At 49.9% G+C, this 25856-nt stretch overlaps 2 protein-coding genes across 4 annotated transcripts in view; one reads left to right on the top strand and one right to left on the bottom strand.

Moving 5' to 3' along the window:
• Positions 1 to 1076: 1076 nt before the first annotated feature.
• On the bottom strand, positions 1077 to 20999 carry LRRC14 (leucine rich repeat containing 14). Of its 2 annotated transcripts, none has more exons than XM_048841854.2 (4): positions 20903 to 20999; positions 11113 to 11480; positions 7066 to 7707; positions 1077 to 6623 (listed from the first exon to the last, which is right to left on the bottom strand). In XM_048841854.2, exons 2-4 carry the CDS (start codon positions 11433 to 11435, stop codon positions 6053 to 6055), a joined length of 1536 nt encoding a protein of 511 aa, XP_048697811.1. In that variant the 5' UTR covers positions 11436 to 11480; positions 20903 to 20999; the 3' UTR covers positions 1077 to 6052. The 2 variants fall into 2 exon arrangements, with proteins under 2 accessions (XP_048697811.1, XP_074980982.1); XM_075124881.1 differs by lacking the exon at positions 20903 to 20999 and adding an exon at positions 20732 to 20870.
• A 162-nt stretch (positions 21000 to 21161) lies between these two features.
• Positions 21162 to 25856, top strand: part of RECQL4 (RecQ like helicase 4) — a 45395-nt gene continuing 40700 nt past the window's right edge. Inside the window, exons 1-3 of one of the 2 annotated variants that reach the window (XM_075124873.1) lie at positions 21162 to 21199; positions 21607 to 21780; positions 23863 to 23986. In XM_075124873.1, coding sequence (XP_074980974.1) covers positions 23903 to 23986 — 84 coding nt within the window. In that variant the 5' untranslated portion in view covers positions 21162 to 21199; positions 21607 to 21780; positions 23863 to 23902. The remainder of the gene's footprint in view (positions 21200 to 21606; positions 21781 to 23862; positions 23987 to 25856) is intronic. The other variant, XM_048841856.2, reaches the window with a different exon arrangement.

Below are 25856 nucleotides of genomic sequence, written 5' to 3'. Positions count from 1 at the left end.
TGTTCAGGAATTAAGTGGTGGTTTTTTTCTAAGGTGAATCACAGGCTTCTAATGGCTAATACAGAACACGGCCAGGTACATTTCTGTAGGGGTTTCATTAAAATCTCTTGGTGGAATCTAGAAGGGGGATAGCTGAGACTATAGGGGAAAAAAGTCCCAGTGACAAGAACTACAACCCCGTTGTTATCTAATAGCTAATTACAGTGCAAGAACAGTTCACACTAATAGATGGATGCTCCGGTTACTCATGCTTTATGCTCGAATGACCACGCTGGCCCTCTCTAGCAAAAGAGGCTTTAGGCGGCCAATGCAAATGCCAAAATAGAAAAGTTTTATTGCTGTCTATTCTACAGTAATAATGTGCTCAATGTGGACTTCAAGAAACTGGCAGATACTTTAATTTGTATCAGAGGGAGCCTGCCTAGTGGAAAGCAGCAAGATCGGTTCCAAGTGTAAGGGAATCTGTCACCTAAATTTTGCTTTAAATGAACTAGCTCTCCCCTATGTGACAGAAATTGGGAGGGATTAAAACTACTGAATCTTATGCATAATGGAAACAGTGACTGATCGACTGGAATGTATTTCTGAACCAGTTTATCATTCCAGGTTAGATTATTTTAAATCAATTAATTTAAAGGCTGGACTAAGGGTTTAATGCATTTTGTCTTTCCTTGTAATCTCTCAGAAGAATGAACCGACACTGGATGTTGCTCTGTGGATTATTCTGAGACTGGACATATGCCTTTTATCGTTAATAATGTTGAACTTCTTGCATTAGTTTTGTGTATCACTGTGGCGGACATCCCTGAACTGCCCACTCAAGATTAGTCATAGTAAATAGCATATCACTTTCCAAACCCAATGTGCAGCCTTTTTTACTGCCTGGCAAGAGCAAGGGGATGACATGGCCATGTCTAGGCCCTAATGCTTTGAAAGTGGCTAAGCATTGCTCGGGCTAGTGCCCAAAGAATCTCAGCTAATTTACATGGTCAGTAATTTCACGTTATCCTCAATTCTAGGCCCTGAGAAGTGACTTGGAGGTTTTGGACCATACTAATCCACAGTGCAGAGGAGAATTAGAGAAACAAGTCCGGCATTTAATGAGTTTGGCTGAACTGAATAAGAAAGGGAGAATCTCTGTCCAACTCCACCCCATAACTCTCCAGGATAATAGCGAGCAACAAACACTTTCAACCAATGACACACAAGTTAGAAGCTATTATATCATCTGAACATACTCCCATTGGTTGATGGTGTCCCAAAAGTGAGACAACTGTTGTTGGCAGCTTCTGCCTTATGGAAGCTAACCCTTTCAGGGGAGTCATGTCGAGCATGGTATGTTAATATCAGTACAGCTTTGCTTTGGACAGCAAACTTTCCCTTTGCTGTGGATTAACAAGTCCCAAAGAAATTGCTCTTCAGACTGTTCTCCACTGCAATCCAATTTGGTCTCATGATCATGACTGCAACCTACAGGCAAAGCCCCCAAACATCCTCTGGAAAGATCAGATTGGGAGAGTGTCCCATAGGGCATCATGGGGCAGGGTATGCTTTGCTGTTTGGTTTTGAATGGATACAGCATGTTACTATTTGAATGTTTGGCCCCTTGGATTAAGACTTGAAAGAGTAGCTTGCCTGGTTTCTCCGGCAATGATCTGCGGATGTGAGGAATCTCTCTTCTACCCTGACCCACCTGTTTGAGATGCGAAGGGCTAGTTCCCTCCTACCATTTCAGTGGTTGGAGAAGTTGGCTATTGTAGACTTCACTCGCAGCTGGAAATATGGCAATCCCTTTTCCAAGGACACATAAAACCAGGATCCTGCTGATTTCTCACAGTGCTTTCTCCAAACGTCAAAACACCAGTGTACTGATCAAATTCCACCTCCTGCAATTACTTTCTGCCTCCCTGAATCCCCTCCTCTGATTTAAATGGACACAGCATTCTTTGCTTGTGTCCTAACGTGTTGTTGCACTGTTGAATGTGTTTCACCCCAGAGGTGGCTGCATGTCGTCAACAGATGAGACAATCTCTCGTATGTAGTTGGCAAAACACCGTGAGATCTTTCTAGCTGAGAGGGTGCTGTACAAATGCAAGATCATTTCCAAAAATAAAACACTGGTTGAACCATCAGTAGCCACCACTGCCTTCGGCTAGAGTGAGAGGCTCATAGTAGTCCATGACGGAAAGGGAATGAAAAAGATTATTTAATTGCTGTAGAGGGGTCTAGTACAGTTGATGTGCACAGCCACCAAAAGTGCCTGCTCCATGGATCTGAAATAGACATGGTGAAAAGACAGACCAGAGGGGACAGGGCAGATTGCTAGGCAAGAGAGTGAGCTTCATCTCTTAAGAGCAGGCGTGAGGACAGGAATAGAGGGGGCTGCAGAGATGATGAGTGACTGGAGGTGCCCAAAGATGTCAGATTTGAGGGGAGTCAATAATGGGGACTGTTCTAGGCTTAGGGGGCAGCATGAAAGGGTGTGGAGAAGTAAGCAGGAGGAGATGAAGGAGGGAGGGGTAGGTGGGCAAGGCCAAGGGTGGGAGGAGGAGGAGATGGGAGCTGACATACAGAGAGGAAGACACACTTAGGATACAGCTGCACCAGAGCTGGGAGCACGCTTCCCAGCTTGGGCAGATAGACAAGACTAGCAGCATACCCTCAAAGGTGACTTCCCCCCTCTAAAGTGTTAAGAGCTCTGGAGACCCCCTGGGGCTCAGGGCACACTGCTAGGGGAGTTAGGGAAGAGGGAGCCAGCCTGCCACCCATCGCCTTCAAACACTAATCTCTTCTCACTTTATTCGCCCCACACATAGTAACACTTGGACTACTGTGTCCAGGTCTGGGCGCCACACTTCAGGAAAGATGGGGACAACGTGGAGAGCGTCCAGAGGAGAGCAACAAAAATGACCAAAGGTTTAGAAAGCCTGAGGTAAAAAGAAAGGTTAAATAAATAAAATGTTTAGTCTTGAGAAAAGCGGACTGATGGGGGACCTGATACCAGTCTTCAAATATGTTAAAGGTGGCTATAAAAAGAATGAGGATCAAGTGTTCTCCATGTCCACTGAAGGTAGGACAAGAAGTAATGGGCCTAATCTGCAGCAAGGCAGATTTAGGTGAGATATTGGGAAAAGCTTTCTAACTCTAACTTAACTCTACAGTTAAGCTCTAGAACAGGCTTCCAAGGGAGGTTGTTAAAATCCCCCATCATTGGAAGATTTTAAACACAGGTTGGACATACACCTGTCAGGGATTGTCTAGGTTTACTTGGTCCTGCCATAGTGCAGGGGACTGGACTTGATTTCCCAAGGTCCCTTCCAGCCCTACATGTCTATGATTCTAATGGCCAAAGCGCTGTTATTGAAACCAGGGCTTTGCGCTCACACCGTGTTGCTAGCGGCTCCTGCAGCGATGTCATCACTGTGAATGCGACATTGTACTTGTTTTCCACGTCACTGGGACAGAGCGGGGTGGTAGAAAGAGACAGTGGCTCCAAGACAAGTCTTGATTCAAACAAGTGTGTCCAGCAGCAGAGTGACCTCTGCCAAAGGGCAGCTAGTTAAAGAGTTGTTCCAGTGAGAAAGTCCCCAGGTCATAAGACACTTTATCTTGTAGAGTATCTTTCATCTGAAGAGAGATTGGAGTATGGAGACTGTGTGAAGGGCCAGAGAGGCGGCCAGCTTTACACAGGCAGGGAAGGGGGAGTAATGTGAGATAAAGTGGCCGGGTAAGGTTAGTACAAAGTATATTTTTAAATGGATCTTGAACGCTCAAGGATCTAGTGGAGTTGTTTGAGGATGGGGTTGATAAACAGAGGATATATACAGATGTGAGTGGATTTTGGAGAGGGGCTGCATTCACTGGCTAAAGTAACAGGAGAATTTAAGCAGAGGGGCAGCCCAGGTAAAACTGACAAGGGTAATGTGCTGAAGGAATGAGTTACTAGCTTTCAAAGTCCCTTAGCTGGGCAGTCTCACACAAAATTAACCCCCCATTGGGCACGATTATTCCCTCTAAGTGGCCAGATCAAAGAAGTTTATCTAAGCAAATATGCAGCCATAGAGGAGGTGGGAAGGAGAGGAGAGTTCAGAGTCCGATGCCAAAGTTACAGATAGCAGAAACAAACCACAAGTGTGTGTCAAGAGGGGAAATGGAGTTGGATGGGAGGGAGGTCCTCCTGCCCAAGAGAAACAGGTGGGGCTTGAAGACTTTAAGCTGATGGGAGTTTAAATGAGCCCAGAAGTTTAACTGGTCAAGAGAGGGATCGTTGAAGGTGTCAAGTTATGTGCAGTAGAGTATAATCAGCCTGAGTTAAAGCTAGAAGGGAGTGATAAGATGACTATGCAGGTAGATAGGGCAGAGGGCCATGAAAGTAACCTTGTGGGATTTTACAAATGAGGGAAAAAAGAAGCCAGTACCAGACATAAGTTAGACAGGTAGCAATAAACCCACCCCATAAGGGAACTGGATAGCTGCACGGCTTGAGTATGGAATGGTGTGCAGAAGCCGAGAGCATAAGGTAGATGGAAGAGATCTATTATGTCCCTCTCAGCTAATACAGGATTGTTCCCTATTGGATATTTTGTAGTACTTAGTAAAAGTTCTAGTTTGAGTTCCAAGCAAAGGGGCTTTTACACCAAAAGTCTGATATTCAAGGCAATAGGAGACCAGAAGCTGAATGGAGAAGAAGCCAAGAGGGATCAGCAAAAGCTGTCCCCATAGAGGTTGGAGCGAGTGGATAGATCGACCAGGGAGATGAAGTATTGGGTGTGTGCCAAGCCAGAGAGATAGGGAGAGGAGGACAAAATGTTTAGAGGAGAAGTGCGTCTCAGTGGAGAGAACAGGACTTCAGCCTTGGCTGTGACTGTAACACTACCTACTTCGGCCAGGTAACGAGGCTTTCCAGAGAAAGTATTCTTCAAACGGAGAAGAAGTGAGAGCATAGGGAAGGGGAAGGGAGACTCAGCCCCTACACCAAGCTGAAAAACTCCACATGCCCATGCTGGTAAGTATACCAGGGAGCATGAATCATCTTCTGCAGGATCTAAGCTCTCATTTAAAAAAAAAAAAAGTAAGTTTCTAGCCTTCTCTGTTGTGAAGAAGCTTTCTGCATACAAGCGGAGTGTGAACAGTCAGTCTGCATACCACGCCAATGCCTCTGCTGGTACTCAGATCTTCCACGCACCCGCAGCAGTGAAAACCGACAGCGGTGTTGTCAGTCTCACCACTACTATACTCTGCAAGCAGCTGGGAAATAGATAAGAACTGGGCCAATTTTATTTTGTTGAATCTTAGGAAAGTTCCATGCAACAGCAGAGATGGAAGAAATATTCAGTTCACAGGAGGACTCCAAAGTGAAGGCTGGGGGAAGGAGAGAGTAACCCAAGACACCTCACTTGCAGCAGCCGAGCGGGAATATAGTAGAGTTGTCCCTAAATATAGGTCTCCCCACCTTTCACATCTGTCTGGCTAGTGGGTTTAGTGCTCTGGCTGCTACATGACTGGTAAAATTTCTAAGCCCTCTGCACACATGTGAGAGAATGATGGGATACATTAGAAGAAAAGTGGAGAGAGGGGTTTTCAGATGAGGTAATCCATGCAGGGAAAGAGGAGCAGACTGCTCAGAAGCTAGGAACGGATCGGTGTTTTGAGAAGGGCCTTCTAATTGTTGGGCTGCTGCATATGTACTGTGGCTAGTACACTTTGCTAAGAATTCTGCAGGGCTACGTAAGAGTCATGTAAGGGGCACGTAAGAAGCTACATGCGGTAAGGGGGTCACAGGCACAGCAAGACAGGATAGCAACGGCACTATCTGGGATAAGCCATGGATAAAGAGGCATAGAGCCTGGCAGCTTTAATCTCAGCTTTACTGAATGGAGTGCAGAAGGGGAGAAGAGAACTTCCATTTGAATTCATGCACTAAACAGATGTTGTTAAAAACGTGTATAAACATGTTGTTGCTGTGTCCACTGAACCGCTCAACTTTGAAGGGGCATTAAAAATGATCAGCCTGATCAGTTTGTTTTCTCCTTAGTTTTGCATTCCTGGTGAGCTACAAATTAAAATAATCTAAGGTATTGTGCCTGCATAAGTTCGTGGTCCAGATGGCATCGGTCCTGCTGGCAGTCAGCAGCATCTGTTGCAGCTCAGCACTCACCCTGGAAAACTTCTCTTCATCCACAGAACCATTCAAGAGGTTAGAGGAGGTGGGGGGCCATGGCAGGTTCTCACTGTAGCAATCCACAGGGTAGGGGTAAATGACGAGCTGCAAGTACAATAGGCCCATGGTCCTCTGCAGCAAGTTCTTCAGCCCCCGTGTAGAGAGGGGGTTGCCAAACACCCCCAGGTAGCGAAGTTGAGAGCAGCGGCACAGGGCGGGGAGAAGCGACTCCAGATGGATATCCATCAGGCGACACTCCATGATGTCCAGGTGGAGCAGGGATGAGGAGGCCTCTTCTAGGAGATGCTGGAAGGGCTGGAGAAGCGAGTCAGACAAGTTGTTGCCGCTGAGGTCCAGCTTCTTCAGGGTGGGGGTGTGAAGACTTTGGGAAAGATAGGCGAGGTCATTGGGGAGCAGGTAGCAGAAGGCCAGCTCCAGGCTTTCCAAGGGACCCTGCAAATCGCTGGTGGGAAGAAAGATTGTAAGCGTAAGTTCCATTTTAGATAACTACTGTAGCTCGCGGAGGACAGAAATCAAAATGGTTGGAAAAGGCCACACCACCAAGTAGCTCAGGGCCAAATCAAGACCAATGTTAAAGCTGCAGACTCGTATGGTGATGAATATCCCTAATGCTAGTTATAAAGTCTGGATGCTCGGAGAATTGCACGATGGGACCTGCAGTGCACTGGCCAAACTTTCATGTTAAAGGAGGCTGCAGAATACAGGTCCCAACATGCAAAGAAGCTTCTCTGATCAAGATGGAGCATTGCATGATGGGACCTGTAGTCTCCAGGGGTCACAAAAGAAGAGCTGCAGCCTAATCTATTATACAGAGTCACTCACACTCCTGTCAATTTGCCAGTGCAGCCCGCAGCTGGGCCCCCTCGGCCCTACAAACAGCTTACCCCAGCAGTTGCCTTAGTTTTCCGGAAAGCCTGGAGGAGCCCAAATTCAGCTCCTTGAGACAGGACAATCTACTGAGCTGGGTGGCGAAGTAGTGGAGGCTTCCTTCCATCCCCGCTGAGAGCCGTCTTACATCAATGTTGCTGTAGGGCAGCTTCAGGCTGACCAGATTGGTGAATTTTGCCATGTGCGGGAGAATCACCCTCAGGCCAGACAGCCCCAGGTTATTGAATCTCAAATCTACCTGCCGAACACCCGTGGGATCCAGGAACTCCAGGAGCCCCACGGTACTTGCAATGGGCAGCTCCTCAGCCCGGAAATCCCGGCACTTCAGCCGCAGCATGCTGTTGGCATTATTCTGCAAGGCATCTTTAAGGACTCCATAAGAGGTGCTGTTCACAAAAAGATCCACGTGGACTTCCACAGACACAGGCTGTGGTGGCAGCAGAGCCACCGAGCTGCTGTAGGGGCCCTTCCTCCGCTTTGGGGTGCGCTTCGTGCACTTGCTCTGGTGTTTGGAAATGTCGATGCAGGCTTTTGCCAGGGTCACTGTCCTGGACCACAGGCTCATGCTTTCTGGGCCCTGGTCTATTCCATCATCCTGAAGCCCTGTCATGTCCAGAACCTGCAGGCGCTGCCTCTTGCTGGGGAAGACAAGAAAAAAGGAGTAAAGAAATGAGAGACTGAAAAGACCTATTGGGTCATCTACTTCATTCACCCAGCCACTGCAGGATCATTCCCCACACAGGGCCATATAGTCACTCTCCCAGTGGCTTGGGAACCAGAACCCAGTGCGGGGGAGGGAGAGGTGTTCGTATCAATTACTGGCTTGAAAAGACACACACTCACTCCAGGACTGGGGCCTCATCTCCCTTCTCGTGGCAGCTGTAAAGACTGGGCCACTTGTGTTGCTCAGACGATGTGACACGCAGCCTAAGGATTAGCTCTTTGGTTTAGCAGTTCAGGCGCACGCCGTCTGGCTCTGCCTATCTTTAGTCTTTTGGTCACTTGTTCATTCTAGAACAGAGGAACCACATGATCTTACTGCAACCCTTAGTCTTCCCCACTCCATCTCCCGCCACTGTAAAATAAGAGTGACACTATTCAGTGCCGATAAGATTTAGAGCATCTCAGGCATAGATCTCAAAGCTTTCTGAAGGAGGCTAAGTATCACTGTCCCTGTTCCACAGAGGGGGAAAGCCCACGGTCACAAAGCAGGTCTCCTAATTCTAGGTCTCCTGGTTTCCGCTCCAACCCCTATCCAGTGAATCTCACTGCCTTCCCTGGCAGGGACTTTGTTTTACAGAAAAAATAAAAAGCACTTTGTACTTTTGGGCACTGCATAATGATTAAGATAGGCTGAGATTTAACATTGTTCCCTCCATTTCCAAAGGGAAGAGAGCAATGCTCATGGATGGATAAAACCAGTGGCTAACCAGCAGGAATTACTGCACTGTGTCCCACCTCCCAAAGCTGCTTATGGCCTGTCACTTGACAAATGGAAGTTTTTTAATGCTGCAGACAGGCTGGTAGTGCCACAATGCAGAGAAACCACATGCATAATGGCCAAAGAGCCTGCTTCCAAAGTGCAGTCTGCAGCACAATCTCATGCAAGGAGCCAGAGGAGGCATTTACCAAGCAGCTGCTACCTGAGAGTCATCCCCTTCCACTGCAATTTGGGGAAACTGAAATTGGATGCCAGGTTTAACATGGTAAGAGATACCTGGAACATTTGGTCCACCCAGATTTAAGTCAGCACCCAGCGCCTCAGATCAGCAGCTTTTCCTCCAGAGGGACACAGAGTGCAATTTCAATTGGAACTACAAGCCCAGATATGGAAACCACCATATTTTCTTGTCACACAACCAAGAACAAAAGCAAAGCTTGTCCCAGCCCTACTGGATCATCACTGCAGGCTGTACTAAAGGGCCAGAGGCCCCAGGTCAATAACATTTAACATGTTAGTGCAGTGTTTCTCAAACTGGGGGTCCCGACCCAAAAGGGGGTCACAAGGCTATTATAGGGGTGTCATGAGATCACAAAAAATATTGTGATAACCTTTAGATCCTTTGCTAGGGTTACCATATTTCAAGCTCCCAAATAGAGGAGACTGTCAGGGGAGGGGTACAACAGCCGCTGCTTTCCAGTCGCCCAGCTCTGAAGGCAGCACAGAAGTAAGCGTGGCAATGCCAAATCATGGACATTTGTTCATATTTCAAAAATGAAAACTGAATGTGGAGGATGATTTAAGGGTCTGCCTGAGGTCCCTGGAGCTGTGATTGAAAAGAAAAGCTCTGCGCTTCAAAACAGCAGCACCCCTCGCACGAAGTGTCCAGATACTTATTTGAATATAGTTGCACAGAAAGCCACAATCCTTGGACGTTATGATTATTCCCACAATCACTGAAAGAGGCTTCCAATTCCCCAAACTCTATCCTGTTGTCTATTTTGTTTACCCAGAAAATGTATTTCTTAAATGTCCACGTATTTATTCCTGAAAACTGTTGCTTTACACTTTTTGAGAGGCTTCAGTGCCTTTGGCTGCAAGGATAATGATTCCATGCTTCATTTAGTGCTCACGAGTACGTAGAGTATTTTGCTATCACTTTTGGGGCAGTGGGGTCATCACAACCTCAAATATTTTCAAAGGGTGGCCGAGCAAGAAAAATGTTTGAGAACTCCACTGTCAGTGTGTTACTATAAGTCTCCTCTCCCACCTCCTCCCCATATGGTTTAGTCCAGGGGTCGGCAACCTATGGCACACGTGCCAAAGACAGCACACGAGCCAATTTTTAATGGCATACGGCTATCTCTACAGCAGCGTGCCATTAAAAATCCTGCCCAGCCCGGCCCGCTCTTCTCCGCCCCCTCAGCTCTCTCCTTGCAGGGCAGGGAAGCTTTCCCCTCCCCGCCACCTCTTCCCCTAGAGTGCTGGGTTCCTGCCCCTCCTCCTCTCCCTCCCTGCAGCCGATGCTGCGGCCTCTGCTCCGGGGACCTTGGGGAAGGGGGTGGAATCGGTGTATCCCCTCCAGCCCCCTGCCGTGAGCCGCTCAGGGCAGGGGGCTGGGAACACCCCCACGACCCCAGCCCACACCCCCAGCCCTCTGCCCTGACCCCTCCTCTCACACATCCAGCCCCCTGCCCTGACCCCTGAACCCCCCGACAACACCAGCCCTGACTCTGGCACCCCCCATACATACCCATCCCCCTGCCCTGACTCCTGCACCCTCCTCACACACCCCCACACTCCATGCCCTGACTCTTGCACCCCCCACATCCCCACCCTGAGCACCAAACGGGAGCTCCTGCACGCACACACACCCACACCCACCCACCCGCCCACATTCCCATCTGCACCCCTTGCACCAAATGGGAGCTGCCCAGCTCCACACCCAAACCTCCTGCCCCAACCCTTCACCCCCTCCCTCATTCTAGCTCCTGGCCAGACCCTGCACCCCAACCTGCTCCTTCACCCCGCACTCCCACCCTCATCTCAGTGCAGAGAGGGAGGAAGAGAATGGCTAGAACCAGGGAGAAGGTAGGTACCTACTCTATGTGGACAGGGCTGGGACCCCAGACCAGCAGCGGGCTTAGTGGGGCCGGTAGCCGGGACCCTGGCTGGCAGGAGCCGGTGGACAGAACCCCAGACTGGCAGCGGGCTGAGCCACTCAGCCCACTGATGGTCTGGGGTCCCGGCCGCCGGCCCCGCTCAGCCCACTGCTGGCCTAGGTGAACGGAACCCCAGGTCGGCAGCAGGCTGAGCGGGCCGGCAGTGTAAGATCAGCATTTTAATTTAATTTTAAATGAAGCTTCTTAAACATTTTGAAAACCTTGTTTACATACGACAATAGTTTAGTTATATAATATATAGACTTATAGCGAGAGACCATCTAAAAAATGTTAAAATGTATGATTGGCACGCGAAACCTTAAATTAAAGTGAATAAATGAAGACTCAGCACACCACTTCTGAAAGGTTGCCGACCCCTGGTTTAGTCTCATCAGCACATGACCCTTTTAGTAGGTAATGAGCTATGTGCTGACAGGTACCTTTGGCTGTGGAGTCTGTCTTCAAGAGCCTCATTCAGGTAGGCCACCACTCCCAGGATGACAGTCTGCACACATAGCTTGTTGGGCTTTTCCTGGAGCAGAGCACGGTCACAATGCTGACACTTCCGCAAAAGCTTCTGGAAACTCAGTACTGGGAAAGGCCATGTCTGCACCAGATCTTGCAGCACGAGGGTCTTCTTGTTCATGAAAGCTGCTTTGAACAAGACTGGATACAACTCCTTTGGGATGAACTCCAAGGCACCGTGCACCGTGGAGTGATGGGAAACCACCTTCTGTGCACAGAGGAACACGAGGGAGTGCATGGCTGCAGGGAGGCAGCAAGCCAGAGCCCCAGCTTCACGGAACCACTGAAAGAGAAGAGAAACACCTAATAATACACCTGCCCCCAGAACACAGTGCAACATTCCTGATGAGATCCCTGACTTTCACCAGGAATTAACCAGTTTTTGCATTGTTCCTCTGCAGCTGCTTATGAGTGGGCAGGAGAGACATACCCCATCCTCATCTGACCTGTTCTGCTTCTTCTGCTCTCTGAGAGCCAGCCACACAGTGAAAGAACAGAGCTGGGAAGCCAGTGCAAGGGTAGAAGGCCAGCACACCTGCCTGCTCAGCAACTTCAGGTAGGAAGGATCCCACCTGCCTCCAGTACTCCACTGACATTCTCACAACAGGAGGGGGCTAGAAATCAGAGGGGAAGCCCCAGAACAGCAGAAATTTAACCCTGTGGGTCCAATTTGCTAAACTGTTTACAAGCCTCCAGAGCATTGTTGGTTCTTGATTTTACAAGGCCAGTCAGGGTGCAGGTCCTGTCTGACCAGCTCACAGCTCTTCTTCCCTTGCCATGTCTCTCCCTGTAGCCTTCCTTTCCCCCCCACACTGTATAGACCACCAAGTTCCTCGCTTTCCACCCTAATTTCTCTTCCAAGATGCCCACATGTCTCTACTGTTTCTTCAACCTCTAGCAGGTCATCTATAGCCCACTGCTGACCTTGAACAGCATGGGGCCAATGTGTCTATGGTCATGGACTAAAATGGTTATTTCTCCAATACAGTGGGCAGGCAGCAGCATCCCTTAGAGCTCTGGAACTAATAAGATCTATTCATCTTTAGATTCAGCCCCTTTTGCACACCCTGATGGGAATGGTCTTGCCTACAGCCTGCAGGTAGCAAAGATCTGATTTTCACAACTGTAATCACAACAGCACTTATATTAAGTTTCACCAGAAAGCTCAGAACCAAAGAGCCCCCACTTAACATAAATGGAACCAGAAACTGTGGAGCAATCCCATGGCTCTCAGTAGCATTAGATCTTGAGCCAACACACAACAGTCACTGTTCCCAGAGATACTGCAGCTGGGCAGGGCAGTAAGGCTCAGTCCAAGAGACCCAACACCTTAGCTGGCTCTGCTAGGAGTCCTGGAGAAAGATGGAGTGCTCAATATGCTAGGAATTGTGAATTAATAGTGTCTCCTAGGACTCCTTAGTCTTCAGTCAAACTCATCTTAGTTGTCAAAATGGGAAGCACTTTGTACGTGACGTCAGATCCAAAAAGCACAGTCACTGCCCTAACACAATCATCCTAAAGCTGAACTAAGTATCCATTCCTCCCTATCTATCCCCATTTGTATCTTACCGCACTGCTCCCATCGACTCTGCTTTGCTAATAACATCTGCCTCAGCCACCAGTTTGTCCACATCTCTCAGAACCATCTTTGTGCTTTCTTCTATACTACCTCATGCTTGGAGCTCTGTCCCCGAACCAGTCCATAATACCACTGCCCTTTCCTCCTCCAAATCCATGTCTAGTTAGCGGATCACTGGGGATTGCGGATATTGCATATACTGATATGAAGACATTATCAGAATGATCAGGAACTCTCCAGTTGAGCACTAGCTAGTCTATGTAAGCATGTGAGCCTTTCTACTATATTTTACTCACTTGTTGCATCTTGTCTTTAATTACTTAGTAGGGGTGGTCTCTCCCCACATTTTTATACAACACCTAGCACAACATACCTCGATTGTGATTAGGGCTTTTGGATGCTACTATAATATAAATAAATGCTACAACCGTCAATACGTCCAGCCCATCTGTGATTGAATCTGGGATTGTATTAGCCAGCTACTATGGATTAAACAGCACGTAATATAAATCAGGGATACTGGCCACTCTTTGCCCAGACTGCTGAGAAGAAGTAAGGCAGCACTGGCAGATTACCACTTGGCCCCCACCTTCATGCCGGTTTGCTCCTCCCTTGTCTCCTTATGCTGATCCTGACAGAACTCAAGGAAGTTAGATCAGGAGTTAGAGTAGATGAGCCTTATGGTCCCTTCTAACCCTATGATTCTAAGGCGGAAGGGACAGCGACCCCTCCTGGCCCTTTAGCAGCCTTGTTCCACCTATTCAGTCAAACAATCTGGCCATCAGAGGGTTTCAGCCACAGAATCTGGGGGTTCAAGCACTGAAAGACCAAACACAGTGCAAGAGACATTCTAGTATACCTTCTCAAACCAACTAGCTCCATTACCATGAGCACACCCCCCATCCCACAATGTGGCCCACCCATGCCTCATCCCACTGCACTTGACCATAACATCACCTTGTGGTACAGCCAATCGTGGCACCAAATCCTGGCCATCTCCCACACCACTGAGGCTGGTCAGTGGCACACACATGGGGAAATTAAAGAACGATAACCTCATGTCCCAGGTAGCACTCCCATAGCCCCTTCCCCTTCTTCTCCTTCCTCCCTTTATTTCCCAGCCAACATCAAAGAAGAAGGGCAGAGAGGGATAGCTAGACTTAGCCCTGGTCTACACTAGGACTTTAGGTCGAATTTAGCAGCGTTAAATCGATTTAAACCTGCACCCGTCCACACAATGAAGCCCTTTATTTCGACTTAAAGGGCTCTTAAAATCGATTTCCTTACTCCACCCCTGACAAGTGGATTAGCGCTTAAATCGACGTTGCCAGCTCGAATTTGGGGTACTGTGGACACAATTCGATGGTATTGGCCTCCGGGAGCTATCCCAGAGTGCTCCATTCTGACCGCTCTGGACAGCGCTCTCAACTCAGATGCACTGGCCAGGTAGACAGGAAAAGAACCGCGAACTTTTGAATCTCATTTCCTGTTTGGCCAGCGTGGCAAGCTGCAGGTGACCATGCAGAGCTCATCAGCACAGGTGACCATGATGGAGTCCCAGAATCGCAAAAGAGCTCCAGCATGGACCGAACGGGAGGTACGGGATCTGATCGCTGTTTGGGGAGAGGAATCCGTGCTATCAGAACTCCATTCCAGTTTTCGAAATGCCAAAACCTTTCTGAAAATCTCCCAGGGCATGAAGGACAGAGGCCATAACAGGGACCCGAAGCAGTGCCGCGTGAAACTGAAGGAGCTGAGGCAAGCCTACCAGAAAACCAGAGAGGCGAACAGCCGCTCTGGGTCAGAGCCCCAAACATGCCGCTTCTATGATGAGCTGCATGCCATTTTAGGGGGTTCAGCCACCACTACCCCAGCCGTGTTGTTTGACTCCTTCAATGGAGATGGAGGCAATACGGAAGTAGGTTTTGGGGACGAAGAAGATGATGATGATGAGGAGGTTGTAGATAGCTCACAGCAAGCAAGTGGAGAAACCGGTTTTCCCGACAGCCAGGAACTGTTTCTCACCCTAGACCTGGAGCCAGTACCCCCCGAACCCACCCAAGGCTGCCTCCTGGACCCAGCAGGCGGAGAAGGGACCTCTGGTGAGTGTACCTTTTAAAATACTATACATGGTTTAAAAGCAAGCATGTGAAAGGATTACTTTGCCCTGGCATTTGCGGTTCTCCTAGATGTAGTCCTAAAGCCTTTGCAAAAGGTTTCTGCGGAGGGCAGCCTTATTGCGTCCTTCATGGTAGGACACTTTACCACTCCAGGCCAGTAACACGTACTCGGGAATCACTGTAGAACAAAGCATTGCAGTGTATGTTTGCTGGCATTCAACCAAAATCCGTTCTTTATCTCTCTGTGTTATCCTCAGGAGAGTGAGATATAATTCATGGTCACCTGGTTGAAATAGAGTGCTTTTCTTCAGGGGACACTCAGAGGAGCCCATTCCTGCTGGGCTGTTTGCCTGTGGCTAAACAGAAATGTTCCCCGCTGTTAGCCACAGGGAGGGGAGAAGGTTGAGGGGGTAGTCACGCGGTGGGAGGAGGCAAAATGCGACCTTGTAACGAAAGCACATGTGCTATGTCTGTAATGTTAACAGCAAGGTTTACCCTGAAAGAGTGTAGCCACTGTTTTATAAAATGTGTCTTTTTAAATACCGCTGTCCCTTTTTTTTTCTCCACCAGCTGCATGTGTTTCAATGATCACAGGATCTTCTCCTTCCCAGAGGCTAGTGAAGCTTAGAAAGAAAAAAAAACGCACTCGCGATGAAATGTTCTCCGAGCTCATGCTGTCCTCCCACACTGACAGAGCACAGACGAATGCGTGGAGGCAAATAATGTCAGAGTGCAGGAAAGCACAAAATGACCGGGAGGAGAGGTGGAGGGCTGAAGAGAGTAAGTGGCGGGCTGAAGACAGGGCTGAAGCTCAAATGTGGCGGCAGCGTGATGAGAGGAGGCAGGATTCAATGCTGAGGCTGCTGCAGGACCAAACCAGTATGCTCCAGTGTATGGTTGAGCTGCAGCAAAGGCAGCTGGAGCACAGACTGCCACTGCTGCCCCTCTGTAACCAACCGCCCTCCTCCCCAAGTTCCATAGTCTCCACACCCAGACGCCCAAGAACGCGGTGGGGGGGCCTCCGGCCAACCAGCCACTCCACCACAGAGGATTGCCCAAAAAAAAGAAGGCTGTCATTCAATAAATTTTAAAGTTGTAAACTTTTAAAGTGCTGTGCTTAAAGTGCTGTGTGGCATTTTCCTTCCCTCCTCCACCACCCCTCCTGGGCTACCTTGGTAGTCATCCCCCTATTTGTGTGATGAATGAATAACGAATGCATGACTGTGAAGCAGCAATGACTTTATTGCCTCTGCAAGCAATGATTAAAGGGAGGAGGGGAGGGTGGTTAGCTTACAGGGAAGTAGAGTGAACCAAGGGGCGGGGGGTTTCATCAAGGAGAAACAAACAGAACTTTCACACCGTAGCCTGGCCAGTCATGAAACTGGTTTTCAAAGCTTCTCTGATGCGTACCGCGCCCTCCTGTGCTCTTCTAACAGCCCTGGTGTCTGGCTGCGCGTAACCAGCAGCTAGGCGATTTGCCTCAACCTCCCACCCCGCCATAAATGTCTCCCCCTTACTCTCACAGATATTGTGGAGCACACAGCAAGCAGTAATAACAGTGGGAATATTGGTTTCGCTGAGGTCTAAGCGAGTCAGTAAACTGCGCCAGCGCGCCTTTAAACGTCCAAATGCACATTCTACCACCATTCTGCACTTGCTCAGCCTGTAGTTGAACAGCTCCTGACTACTGTCCAGGCTGCCTGTGTACGGCTTCATGAGCCATGGCATTAAGGGGTAGGCTGGGTCCCCAAGGATACATATAGGCATTTCAACATCCCCAACAGTTATTTTCTGGTCTGGGAATAAAGTCCCTTCCTGCAGCTTTTGAAACAGACCAGAGTTCCTGAAGATGCGAGCATCATGCACCTTTCCCGGCCATCCCACGTTGATGTTGGTGAAATGTCCCTTGTGATCCACCAGAGCTTGCAGCACTATCGAAAAGTACCCCTTGCGGTTTATGTACTCGGCGGCTTGGTGCTCCGGTGCCAAGATAGGGATATGGGTTCCGTCTATAGCCCCACCACAGTTAGGGAATCCCATTGCAGCAAAGCCATCCACTATGACCTGCACATTTCCCAGGGTCACTACCCTTGATATCAGCAGATCTTTGATTGCGTGGGCTACTTGCATCACAGCAGCCCCCACAGTAGATTTGCCCACTCCAAATTGATTCCCAACTGACCGGTAGCTGTCTGGCGTTGCAAGCTTCCACAGGGCTATCGCCACTCGCTTCTCAACTGTGAGGGCTGCTCTCATCTTGGTATTCATGCGCTTCAGGGCAGGGGAAAGCAAGTCACAAAGTTCCATGAAAGTGCCCCTACGCATGCGAAAGTTTCGCAGCCACTGGGAATCATCCCAGACCTGCAACACTATGCGGTCCCACCAGTCTGTGCTTGTTTCCCGAGCCCAGAATCGGCGTTCCACAGCATGAACCTGCCCCATTAGCACCATGATGCATGCATTGTCAGGGCCCATGCTTTCAGAGAAATCTGTGTCCATGTCCTGATCACTCACGGGACCGCGCTGACGTCGCCTCCTCGCCCGGTATCGCGTTGCCATGTTCTGGTGCCGCATATACTGCTGGATAATGCGTGTGGTGGTTAATGTGCTCCTAATTGCCAAAGTGAGCTGAGCGGCCTCCATGCTTGCCTTGGTATGGCGTCCGCACAGAAAAAAGGCGCGGAACGATTGTCTGCCGTTGCTCTGACGGAGGGAGGGGCGACTGACGACACGGCTTACAGGGTTGGCTTCAGGGAGCTAAAATCAACAAAGGGTTTGCCTGTACATCAAGGAGTATTTCAGGCAGGACTGCACGGAGGGTTCCAATAAGAAATGGTGCACCTAAGTTATCGTTGTTATTGGAACAAGGAGGTTAGCCTGGCCTCTGATTGATACATGGCTAGATTTACCTCGCTGCACCTTCTCTGTGAGTGACTGCAGTGTGACCTAGAGGAATGAGTCCCCTAGACAGGGGAGGAGGCAAATGAGTACAAAACAAATCTGGTCTATTTCTTGTTTTGACCCACTCCATCTATCTTTTACATCTTTGGCTGGCAGCAGACGGTGCAGAAGGACTGCATGCCATCCACATCTCATGGCTGCTCGGCAGAAGATGGTACAGTACGACTGCTAGCCATCCCCATCTCTTGCCTGCATGGCAGAAGATGGTGCAATACGACTGCTAGCAATCCTCATCTCTTGCCTGCCTGGCAGAAGATGGTACAGTACGACTGCTAGCAGTCCGTATCGCCTGCCCGCTCACCATAAGACGGTTCAATAGGACTGACTGCAGGACTAAAGAGAATGACCTGGTCAAGTCACTCCAAATTTAGTCCCTGCGCCCATGTCTGCCCAGGCGCTCCCAGCCGACGTGGCCAGGAGCACCTCGGACACGACGAGGACGACTACCAATCGTATTGCACCGTCTGCTGCCAGAAGGCAATGGGTTGCTGCTACTGTGCAGCAAAGCCGTACCGCGTCTGCCAGCACCCAGGAGACATAGGGTGACGGTTACCTGAGCGGGCTCCATGCTTGCTGTCGTATGGCGTCTGCACAGGTAACTCAGGAAAAAAGGCGCGAAATGATTGTCTGCCCTTGCTTTCATGGAGGGAGGGAGGGAACGGGGGCCTGACAACACGTACCCAGAACCACCCGCGACAATGTTTTAGCCCCATCAGAGTGCTCCATTGTGACTGCTCTGGACAGTACTCTCAGATGCCCGATTGTTTGCCATTGCTCTGACGCTGGGAGGGGCGCTTACAGGGTTGGCTTCAGGGAGCTAAAATCAACAAAGGGGGTGGCTTTACATCAAGGAGTATTTCAGGCAGGACTTCACGGAGGGTTCCAATAAGAAATGGTGCACCTAAGTTATTGTCCTTATTGGAACAAGAAGGTTAGCCTGGCCTCTGATTGATACATGGCTAGATTTACCTCGCTGCACCTTCTCTGTAAGTGACTGCAGTGTGATCTAGAAGAATGAGTCCCCTAGACAGGGGAGGGGGGGAAGCAAATGAGTACAAAACAAATCTGGTCTATTTCTTGTTTTGATCCACTCCATCTATCTTTTACATCTTTGGCTGGCAGCAGACGGTGCAGAAGGACTGCATGCCATCCACATCTCATGGCTGCTCGGCAGAAGATGGTACAGTACGACTGCTAGCAGTCCGTATCGCCTGCCCGCTCACCATAAGACGGTTCAATAGGACTGACTGCAGGACTAAAGAGAATGACCTGGTCAAGTCACTCCAAATTTAGTCCCTGTGCCCATGTCTGCCCAGGCGCTCCTGATCGACCTCACAGAGGCGACCAGGAGCACCTCAGACATGACGATGACGGCTACCAGTTGTACTGTACCGTCTGCTGCCACAAGGCAAGGGGTTGCTGCTACTGTGTAGCAATGCCGTACCGCGTCTGCCAGCACCCAGGAGACATAGGGTGACGGTTACCTGAGCGGGCTCCATGCTTGCCATGGTATGGCGTCTGCACAGGTAACTCAGGAAAAAAGGCGCGAAATGATTGTCTGCCCTTGCTTTCACGGGGGGAGGGAGGGAATGGGGGGTTGACGATATGTACCCAGAACCACCCGCGACAATGTTTTAGCCCCATCAGGCATTGGGATCTCAACCCAGAATTCCAATGGGCAGCGGAGACTGCGGGAACTGTGGGATAGCTACCCACAGTGCAACGCTCTGGAAGTCGACGCTTGCCTCGGTACTGTGGAAGCGCTCCGCCGAGTTAATGCACTTAGAGCATTTTCTGTGGGGACACACACACTCGAATATATAAAACCGATTTCTAAAAAACCGACTTCTATAAATTCGACCTAATTTCGTAGTGTAGACATACCCTAGGAGATGCTAGGATTCAGCCAGTCACTTTTGGAGCAGACTAAACTACAACCTACTGACCAACAAGAGGGGGCAGCTCTTACAAGCTGCTGACATCCAGAAATGATGCTTTAGCATCAGCAGAACGAGCCCCGACTCCCCTGCAGGGGAACCTGCTCTTCTGGGCCTGGTTCTGCTGGAAGCGATAGAGGAAGCTGCTAGGAGGAGACACTGCAGGAGACATCTCCAATGGGGGGTGAGCGGGGCAGCAGATATCACAAAGCCACAGCCCTCAGGGGCAGAGGGGAACAGAACCTGCAGCCCCTTTTCCAGAGACATTTGGGAACAGAGCAGCAGAGGAGGACAAATGCCCCACAACAGGGTTAGGGGAATGGACAGCTGTTCCAGCTGTGGGGGTTACACCCCCCTTACACACTACTGCCTGGGAGGGGCTCAGGCCCCCCAGGGAAGGGGTCACGCCCCCCCTTACACACAACTGTCTGGGAGGGGCTCAGGCCCCCCAGGGAAGGGGTCACGCCCCCCCTTACACACAACTGTCTGGGAGGGGCTCAGGCCCCCCAGGGAAGGGGTCACGCCCCCCCTTACACACAACTGTCTGGGAGGGGCTCAGGCCCCCCAAAGGAGGGGGGCACGCCCCCCCCTTACACACTACTGCCTGGGAGGGGCTCAGGCCCCCCAAAGGAGGGGGGCACGCCCCCCCCTTACACACTACTGCCTGGGAGGGGCTCAGGCCCCCCAAAGGAGGGGGGCACGCCCCCCCCTTACACACTACTGCCTGGGAGGGGCTCAGGCCCCCCAAAGGAGGGGGTCACGCCCCCCCCTTACACACTACTGCCTGGGAGGGGCTCAGGCCCCCCAAAGGAGGGGGTCACGCCCCCCCCTTACACACTACTGCCTGGGAGGGGCTCAGGCCCTCCTCTCCCCATTTCATCCCTGCCCCCCAGACAGCTCATGTCCCACCTACTCCAGACCCCACCCCCCCACTTGCCTCAGAGGGCTCACGCCCCTTCCCGCAGGGGGGTTCACCCTCCAGGCCCGGCCCTCGGGGGTTTCACGCCTCAGACCTCTCCTCTCACGGGGGGGGGGTTTCATGCTCCTCCCCCAACGCTGCCGTGGTTGAGGCCCCGCCCCCCAGCCGCGAGGAGGCCCCCGGCCCTACCGTCTCCCCAGCGGCCAGGCCCCGCGCGCGCGCTCCCTCAGCCTCCCTCCCGGGAGCCGCTCCGGGCTCTGCAGGCCCCGCCCCACCGGAGGCCACCGCACTTCCGGGTCTGCGTGGTGACGCAGAGGCGGGCCCGCCACGACGTTTTCCGGAATGGAGGGGCGGGGTCCTTGCGTTTCCCTGGAGATTGGGGCTGTGATTGGGCAGCTGGCTCGCGCGTCCCGCTGCGGCCGCTCCTATTGGTGGGCGCTCCGGGCAGGCGGGAGGTTTGGGCGGGAGCCAGCCGGGCCGGCGCGGGTGAGTCCGGGGCTTCGGGGTCTTTTAGCTCCGTTGCCTGCGGGGCTGCGGCACGGAGCCCGGACGCCTGGGTTCCCTCTAACGCGGGGGCGGCGGGGAGGTGCCTGGGTTCTTCCGGGCTTTGGAGAGGGCTCCCCTCAGGCGGGGGCTGAGCCCGAGCGCCTGGGTTCCTCTCAGGTGGTCCCGGACGCCTGGGTTCTATTGGCAGCTCTGCCACTGACTCGCTGTGTCACCCTGGTGAAGTCTCTCCTTCTGTGCCTCAGTTTCCCCTCTGGGAGGTCTGAGGCAGCTCAGAGGCCTTTGTGGAACGATACCTGTAAAGTGGATTTCCTTAGGGAATACCTGGGGTGGGGGGGTGTGTGCAAATTCTCCCCCTCTTACGGCAAGAGAGACCCCTTGTATACTAGTGACTTGCGCCTGGAAACTCCGGATCGGAGACCCCATGGAGCTGTACGAGAGGGTGGACGGAACTTGTCATGAGGATGCTTGTTCTGAGTGGAAGCTGTGATAAGACTCCCCTGGGGAGGAGGGGTGAAGTGCTTATCCTGCCAGAACCTGCATTAGAATTGGGGTGAACGCTGGTAAGCTGATCAGTACGGGTGTAGATTCTTTCATTGTTTTAACACGTCTTCTCTGTAATGCTTTTTACCTTAAGAATAAAGTAGGCTTGCTTAGAAAGCTCTGGGTGGTAATCTGTAGCAACCCCTCTGTTATCCATCTCTGAAGAGAAAGCAGGCAGGTCTGTTTAGCCATACAGTCTTTATTGGGAAATACAAGGAAGGCAGGGAACTCTTCACCCTGACAATACCCTGCTCAGGCAGCAAAGAGACACAGATTCTCCACCCTGGAGAGGCATCAGCTGTGGAGCTCGGAGCCTGAGAGTGGGTGCCCTTGCTGAGCCACTAAGGGGAGATACTTGTGCAGTTGCTTTCAACTGTGACAATATTGCACTCCCTTCTTGAGTGGAACATGGTGTTAGGGGGCTTATTCCTTCACCCACTTACTTCCCTGGTCCTTCTCGCATGAACAGAGAGCAACAATACCCGAAGTCCAAAGGTGCAAACAATTCGATGTTTATTGGGGTGAACTTCCAGCAAGCATGATTCCAGTTTCCTTCCTTAGTATCCTCCTTCCCAGCTCTGACACCACAGAGCCTTACGCCTGTGTCCCTGTTCCCATTCCTACCCTTAGCCAAACATGATTCCAACTTCCTTACTCCCATTCCCTGTTCCCATCTCCCCCTTTAGCAAAACATGATTCCAATTTTCTTACCCCCATTCCCTGTTCCCATCTCACACACCCACATGCCCACGCCCACCCACACCCAGTCACTTCCTCATTGACTACAGATTATATAGTAAAACTTGAGTTCTGCTTAGCTATACCTTAACCAATCATTTTCCTGAAATTTAACTAACCAATCCTAACATATTGTAACATGATTATGTAACCAATTATATCCCACCACCTCAATTAGTTTACACCCAGCAAAATTAATTATACAGCAGACAGGAACAATCACAGAACCAGACAGAGATTATACAGACAAACAACAGCAAAGTGACAGGTTTCAGAGGAACAGCCGTGTTAGTCTGTATTCGCAAAAAGAAAAGGAGTACTTGTGGCACCTTAGAGACTAACGAATTTATTTGAGCATGAGCTTTCGTGAGCTACAGCTCACTTCATCAGATGTTTACCGTGGAAAAGTCTGCTGCAGTTTCCACGGTAAACATCTGATGAAGTGAGCTGTAGCTCACGAAAGCTCATGCTCAAATAAATTCGTTAGTCTCTAAGGTGCCACAAGTACTCCTTTTCTTTTAACAGCAAAGTGGGAACTATAATGACAAAACAATACAGAAGTGAGGATTTCACATCCCAGCTATTGATAAGTGAGTTCTTGCCAGACAGGATGCTATCAAACTAAGTTTCCTTTTACATTTTCTAGGCACTTCCCTTTCTCTGGAGGTGATAGGAATACAATCCTGTCCTGATAGTGCCTAACAGCCCAATAGCACCTTATTTCAATGTGACTAGTTTGGAATGTGAGGATGTGACCGTTCGCTTCCCAGCTTATGGCTGCCTCTGCTGCTTAGCCAAAGGCCTGAGCCTAAGCACAGGGCCACAAACTGTCACAGTAAGAGAAGGCCCTTACACTGGCAGACAGTGGTTTTGATTCTTTCTTTTATACCTCTATCACTAGCCAAGTGATAAGAATACACCTAAATTCTTAGAGTATAGGCCTTTACAGACAGGCCTGAATATCTATATCCTAACACATGGGAACTCAGTTTGGGACAGGAAGCGAAGCGGTAGACTGCACTGATTTCAAACCATAGTGGGGATGTGTCCCGTTGCCCCATCTATGGAGCACAGACAGCATGAACCACTTGAGTTAGCAAGCGGATTAGCAGCCTTGGTGGCAAGTACCCACTACTAGCTGTTAAAGTGCAGTTTCCTGCCAGACACCATCTGCAGTGACTAAAGTGGTCAGAGCCTTCGCCCTATATCACACTGACTTCCTCCTGGATGTGCCTGTAGATTGGTGCTTGTATGATGACCTCATACTATTCAGCAGAAAGCGGTGGGGATATCTGCCTGTTAATAAAACTGCAAAGGGCTGGTTCTGGAGAGGATTAATCTGAAGATCTGTGCAATATTTACAGCTGGTGCAGTTCTTCAGAGCAGGGTCAGGCCTTCGGAACCATGGACAGATACAACGAGGTCAAAGTCCTGCTGAAAAAATGGGAGACGACATTTCTTCAGGAGCACCAGAGGAAACCGAGCAAGGTACCCATGCAGGGGTGGGAGGGGATATGACTCAAGGAATCAGAGGTTTAAGAGTAGCTTTGCAAAAGAAAAATACAGGAAAGAGAAGAGTAGGTTTAAATCTGCCCTTGTTCATCTGTGCTGGGGATTATGTGGTTCTGCTGCTGTCTGCACTGATTTGAGGAAAGATTAAAAGAGCTAAATCTTTTCAGTTTGGCTGAGCAACATCCTGGGGTGCCAACTGTCTGCAAATTCAAATGCCAAGGAAGGCCAGAAATTGTTCAAGGTGGTATGAAGAAGGCATAAAATGAAGAGTGGGATGACAAGAAGGGCGGGGAGGGGGGGGATTTACGACTGAATATCAGGGAAGAATTCTTAATAATGGGTAATCTGTCATTCTGTAGGATAGTCTCACAGGGGGATTGGAGAGATTCAAAGATTATTATTTACTTGGATTATGGTAATGTCTGGAGGCCCAGTTGAAGTCAGGCTCTCATATCCATATATGTTATCTGGGAGTGACCCCAAGGATCAATCATAAAACTACATTCCTCAATCGAAGTCCTGGGCCTAACATTCCCAGGCCCACCAAAAGGGACTGAAAAGAAAATCTGTCCATCAGTCATGTGGGGGAATGTGTAGACCAAGGGACAGATGAGGCATGAATGTATGAATGGTAAAGTAAGGTGGCCATATAACAGTGTTTAGCCCACTGGGTCATCTTCAGTCCATGCATTATACTTTTCCAGAACGATGGGTAAACATCTTCCCCATAAAAAGGCAAAAAGTGGGGGAATGTAGTAGAAAGAGAGCCTGAGACATAAGGCCTTGTATCAGAAGCCTGGTCTGAGACCTAAGGCCTGAGCTAAAGTAGTGGTCAAGCTTTGCTGATATGAAGCAAAGTTAACAGAAACTCTGCCTGCTTGCAAGCTCACAGAACCTGGCAAGAACAGGGCTGGTATTGCAAAAACACACATTCTTAAGAAAAGCTAGGCACAGGACACTCGTGCAAACACATCCCAGAAGGGTGGTACCAGAACACCCCGATACCAAGTATGGTACAACCCCCCCCCCCAAAGAAAAAAAAGGTAATGAGAACTCTCTGACCCCTCCTAAAGATGATGACCTTGTGATGGATAGAGATGTATTGATCAAACCAACAGGTACAAGGTAATGGGTGGTGGTTAGCCATGTCAGAGGTTGGTAACTAACCACATCAGGGTGCAGTAACTACCTATGTCAGAGGGGCAATAGGGAACTTGTTTGTATCGGTGTATAAAATGGTACCTCGGAGGGATGTCTTTGTCTAGCTTAGCGGGGAATGGAAGGTCCCTCCATTCACTGAGCTGCATCCATTGTTAAGGGCATACATGTAGTAATGGTCCGCTAGAGTCTGCGGGATACTACTATCATGCTTTGTTGACAATAAACCTGGCCGGATGCCTTTGTACTTTAACGGATCTTGTGATCGTTGAGCGGTTCAATGGACATCTGCTGTGCTGGCTGCATGCGCAGAGCTGGGATGGCACACGGAGAGAACACATACACCCAGCCGAACATCTGACAACAGACCGTACCTGTGCTTAAAGTGAAGTACGTGCATAAGTGTTTGCAGGGTCAGGGCCTTAAGTCACCATCTATTAATTTATAACAGCCCATTCTTACACTGTGCACCAATACGGGGACATCAGTGCCCAGGGCACCACAAATGTTTTAAAAGAAAATAATTAAATGTTGGGCTGCACAAAAAATTGGCCTTTTCCTTTTCCATGTATCTGCCCCAAAAAATTGCCCTGAATGTCATTAAGCAATAAAGCCTGAGAAATAGAAGCCCCAATTCGCTCTAACTGTGCCCTAATGTATGTCCTTTCAAGGAGGTTGAGGCAGTTGG

Source organism: Caretta caretta, chromosome 2 (genome assembly GCF_965140235.1).
Source record: "Caretta caretta isolate rCarCar2 chromosome 2, rCarCar1.hap1, whole genome shotgun sequence".
Classification (NCBI taxonomy): Eukaryota; Metazoa; Chordata; order Testudines; family Cheloniidae; genus Caretta; species Caretta caretta.
This window is presented reverse-complemented; position numbering and strand designations above follow the sequence as displayed.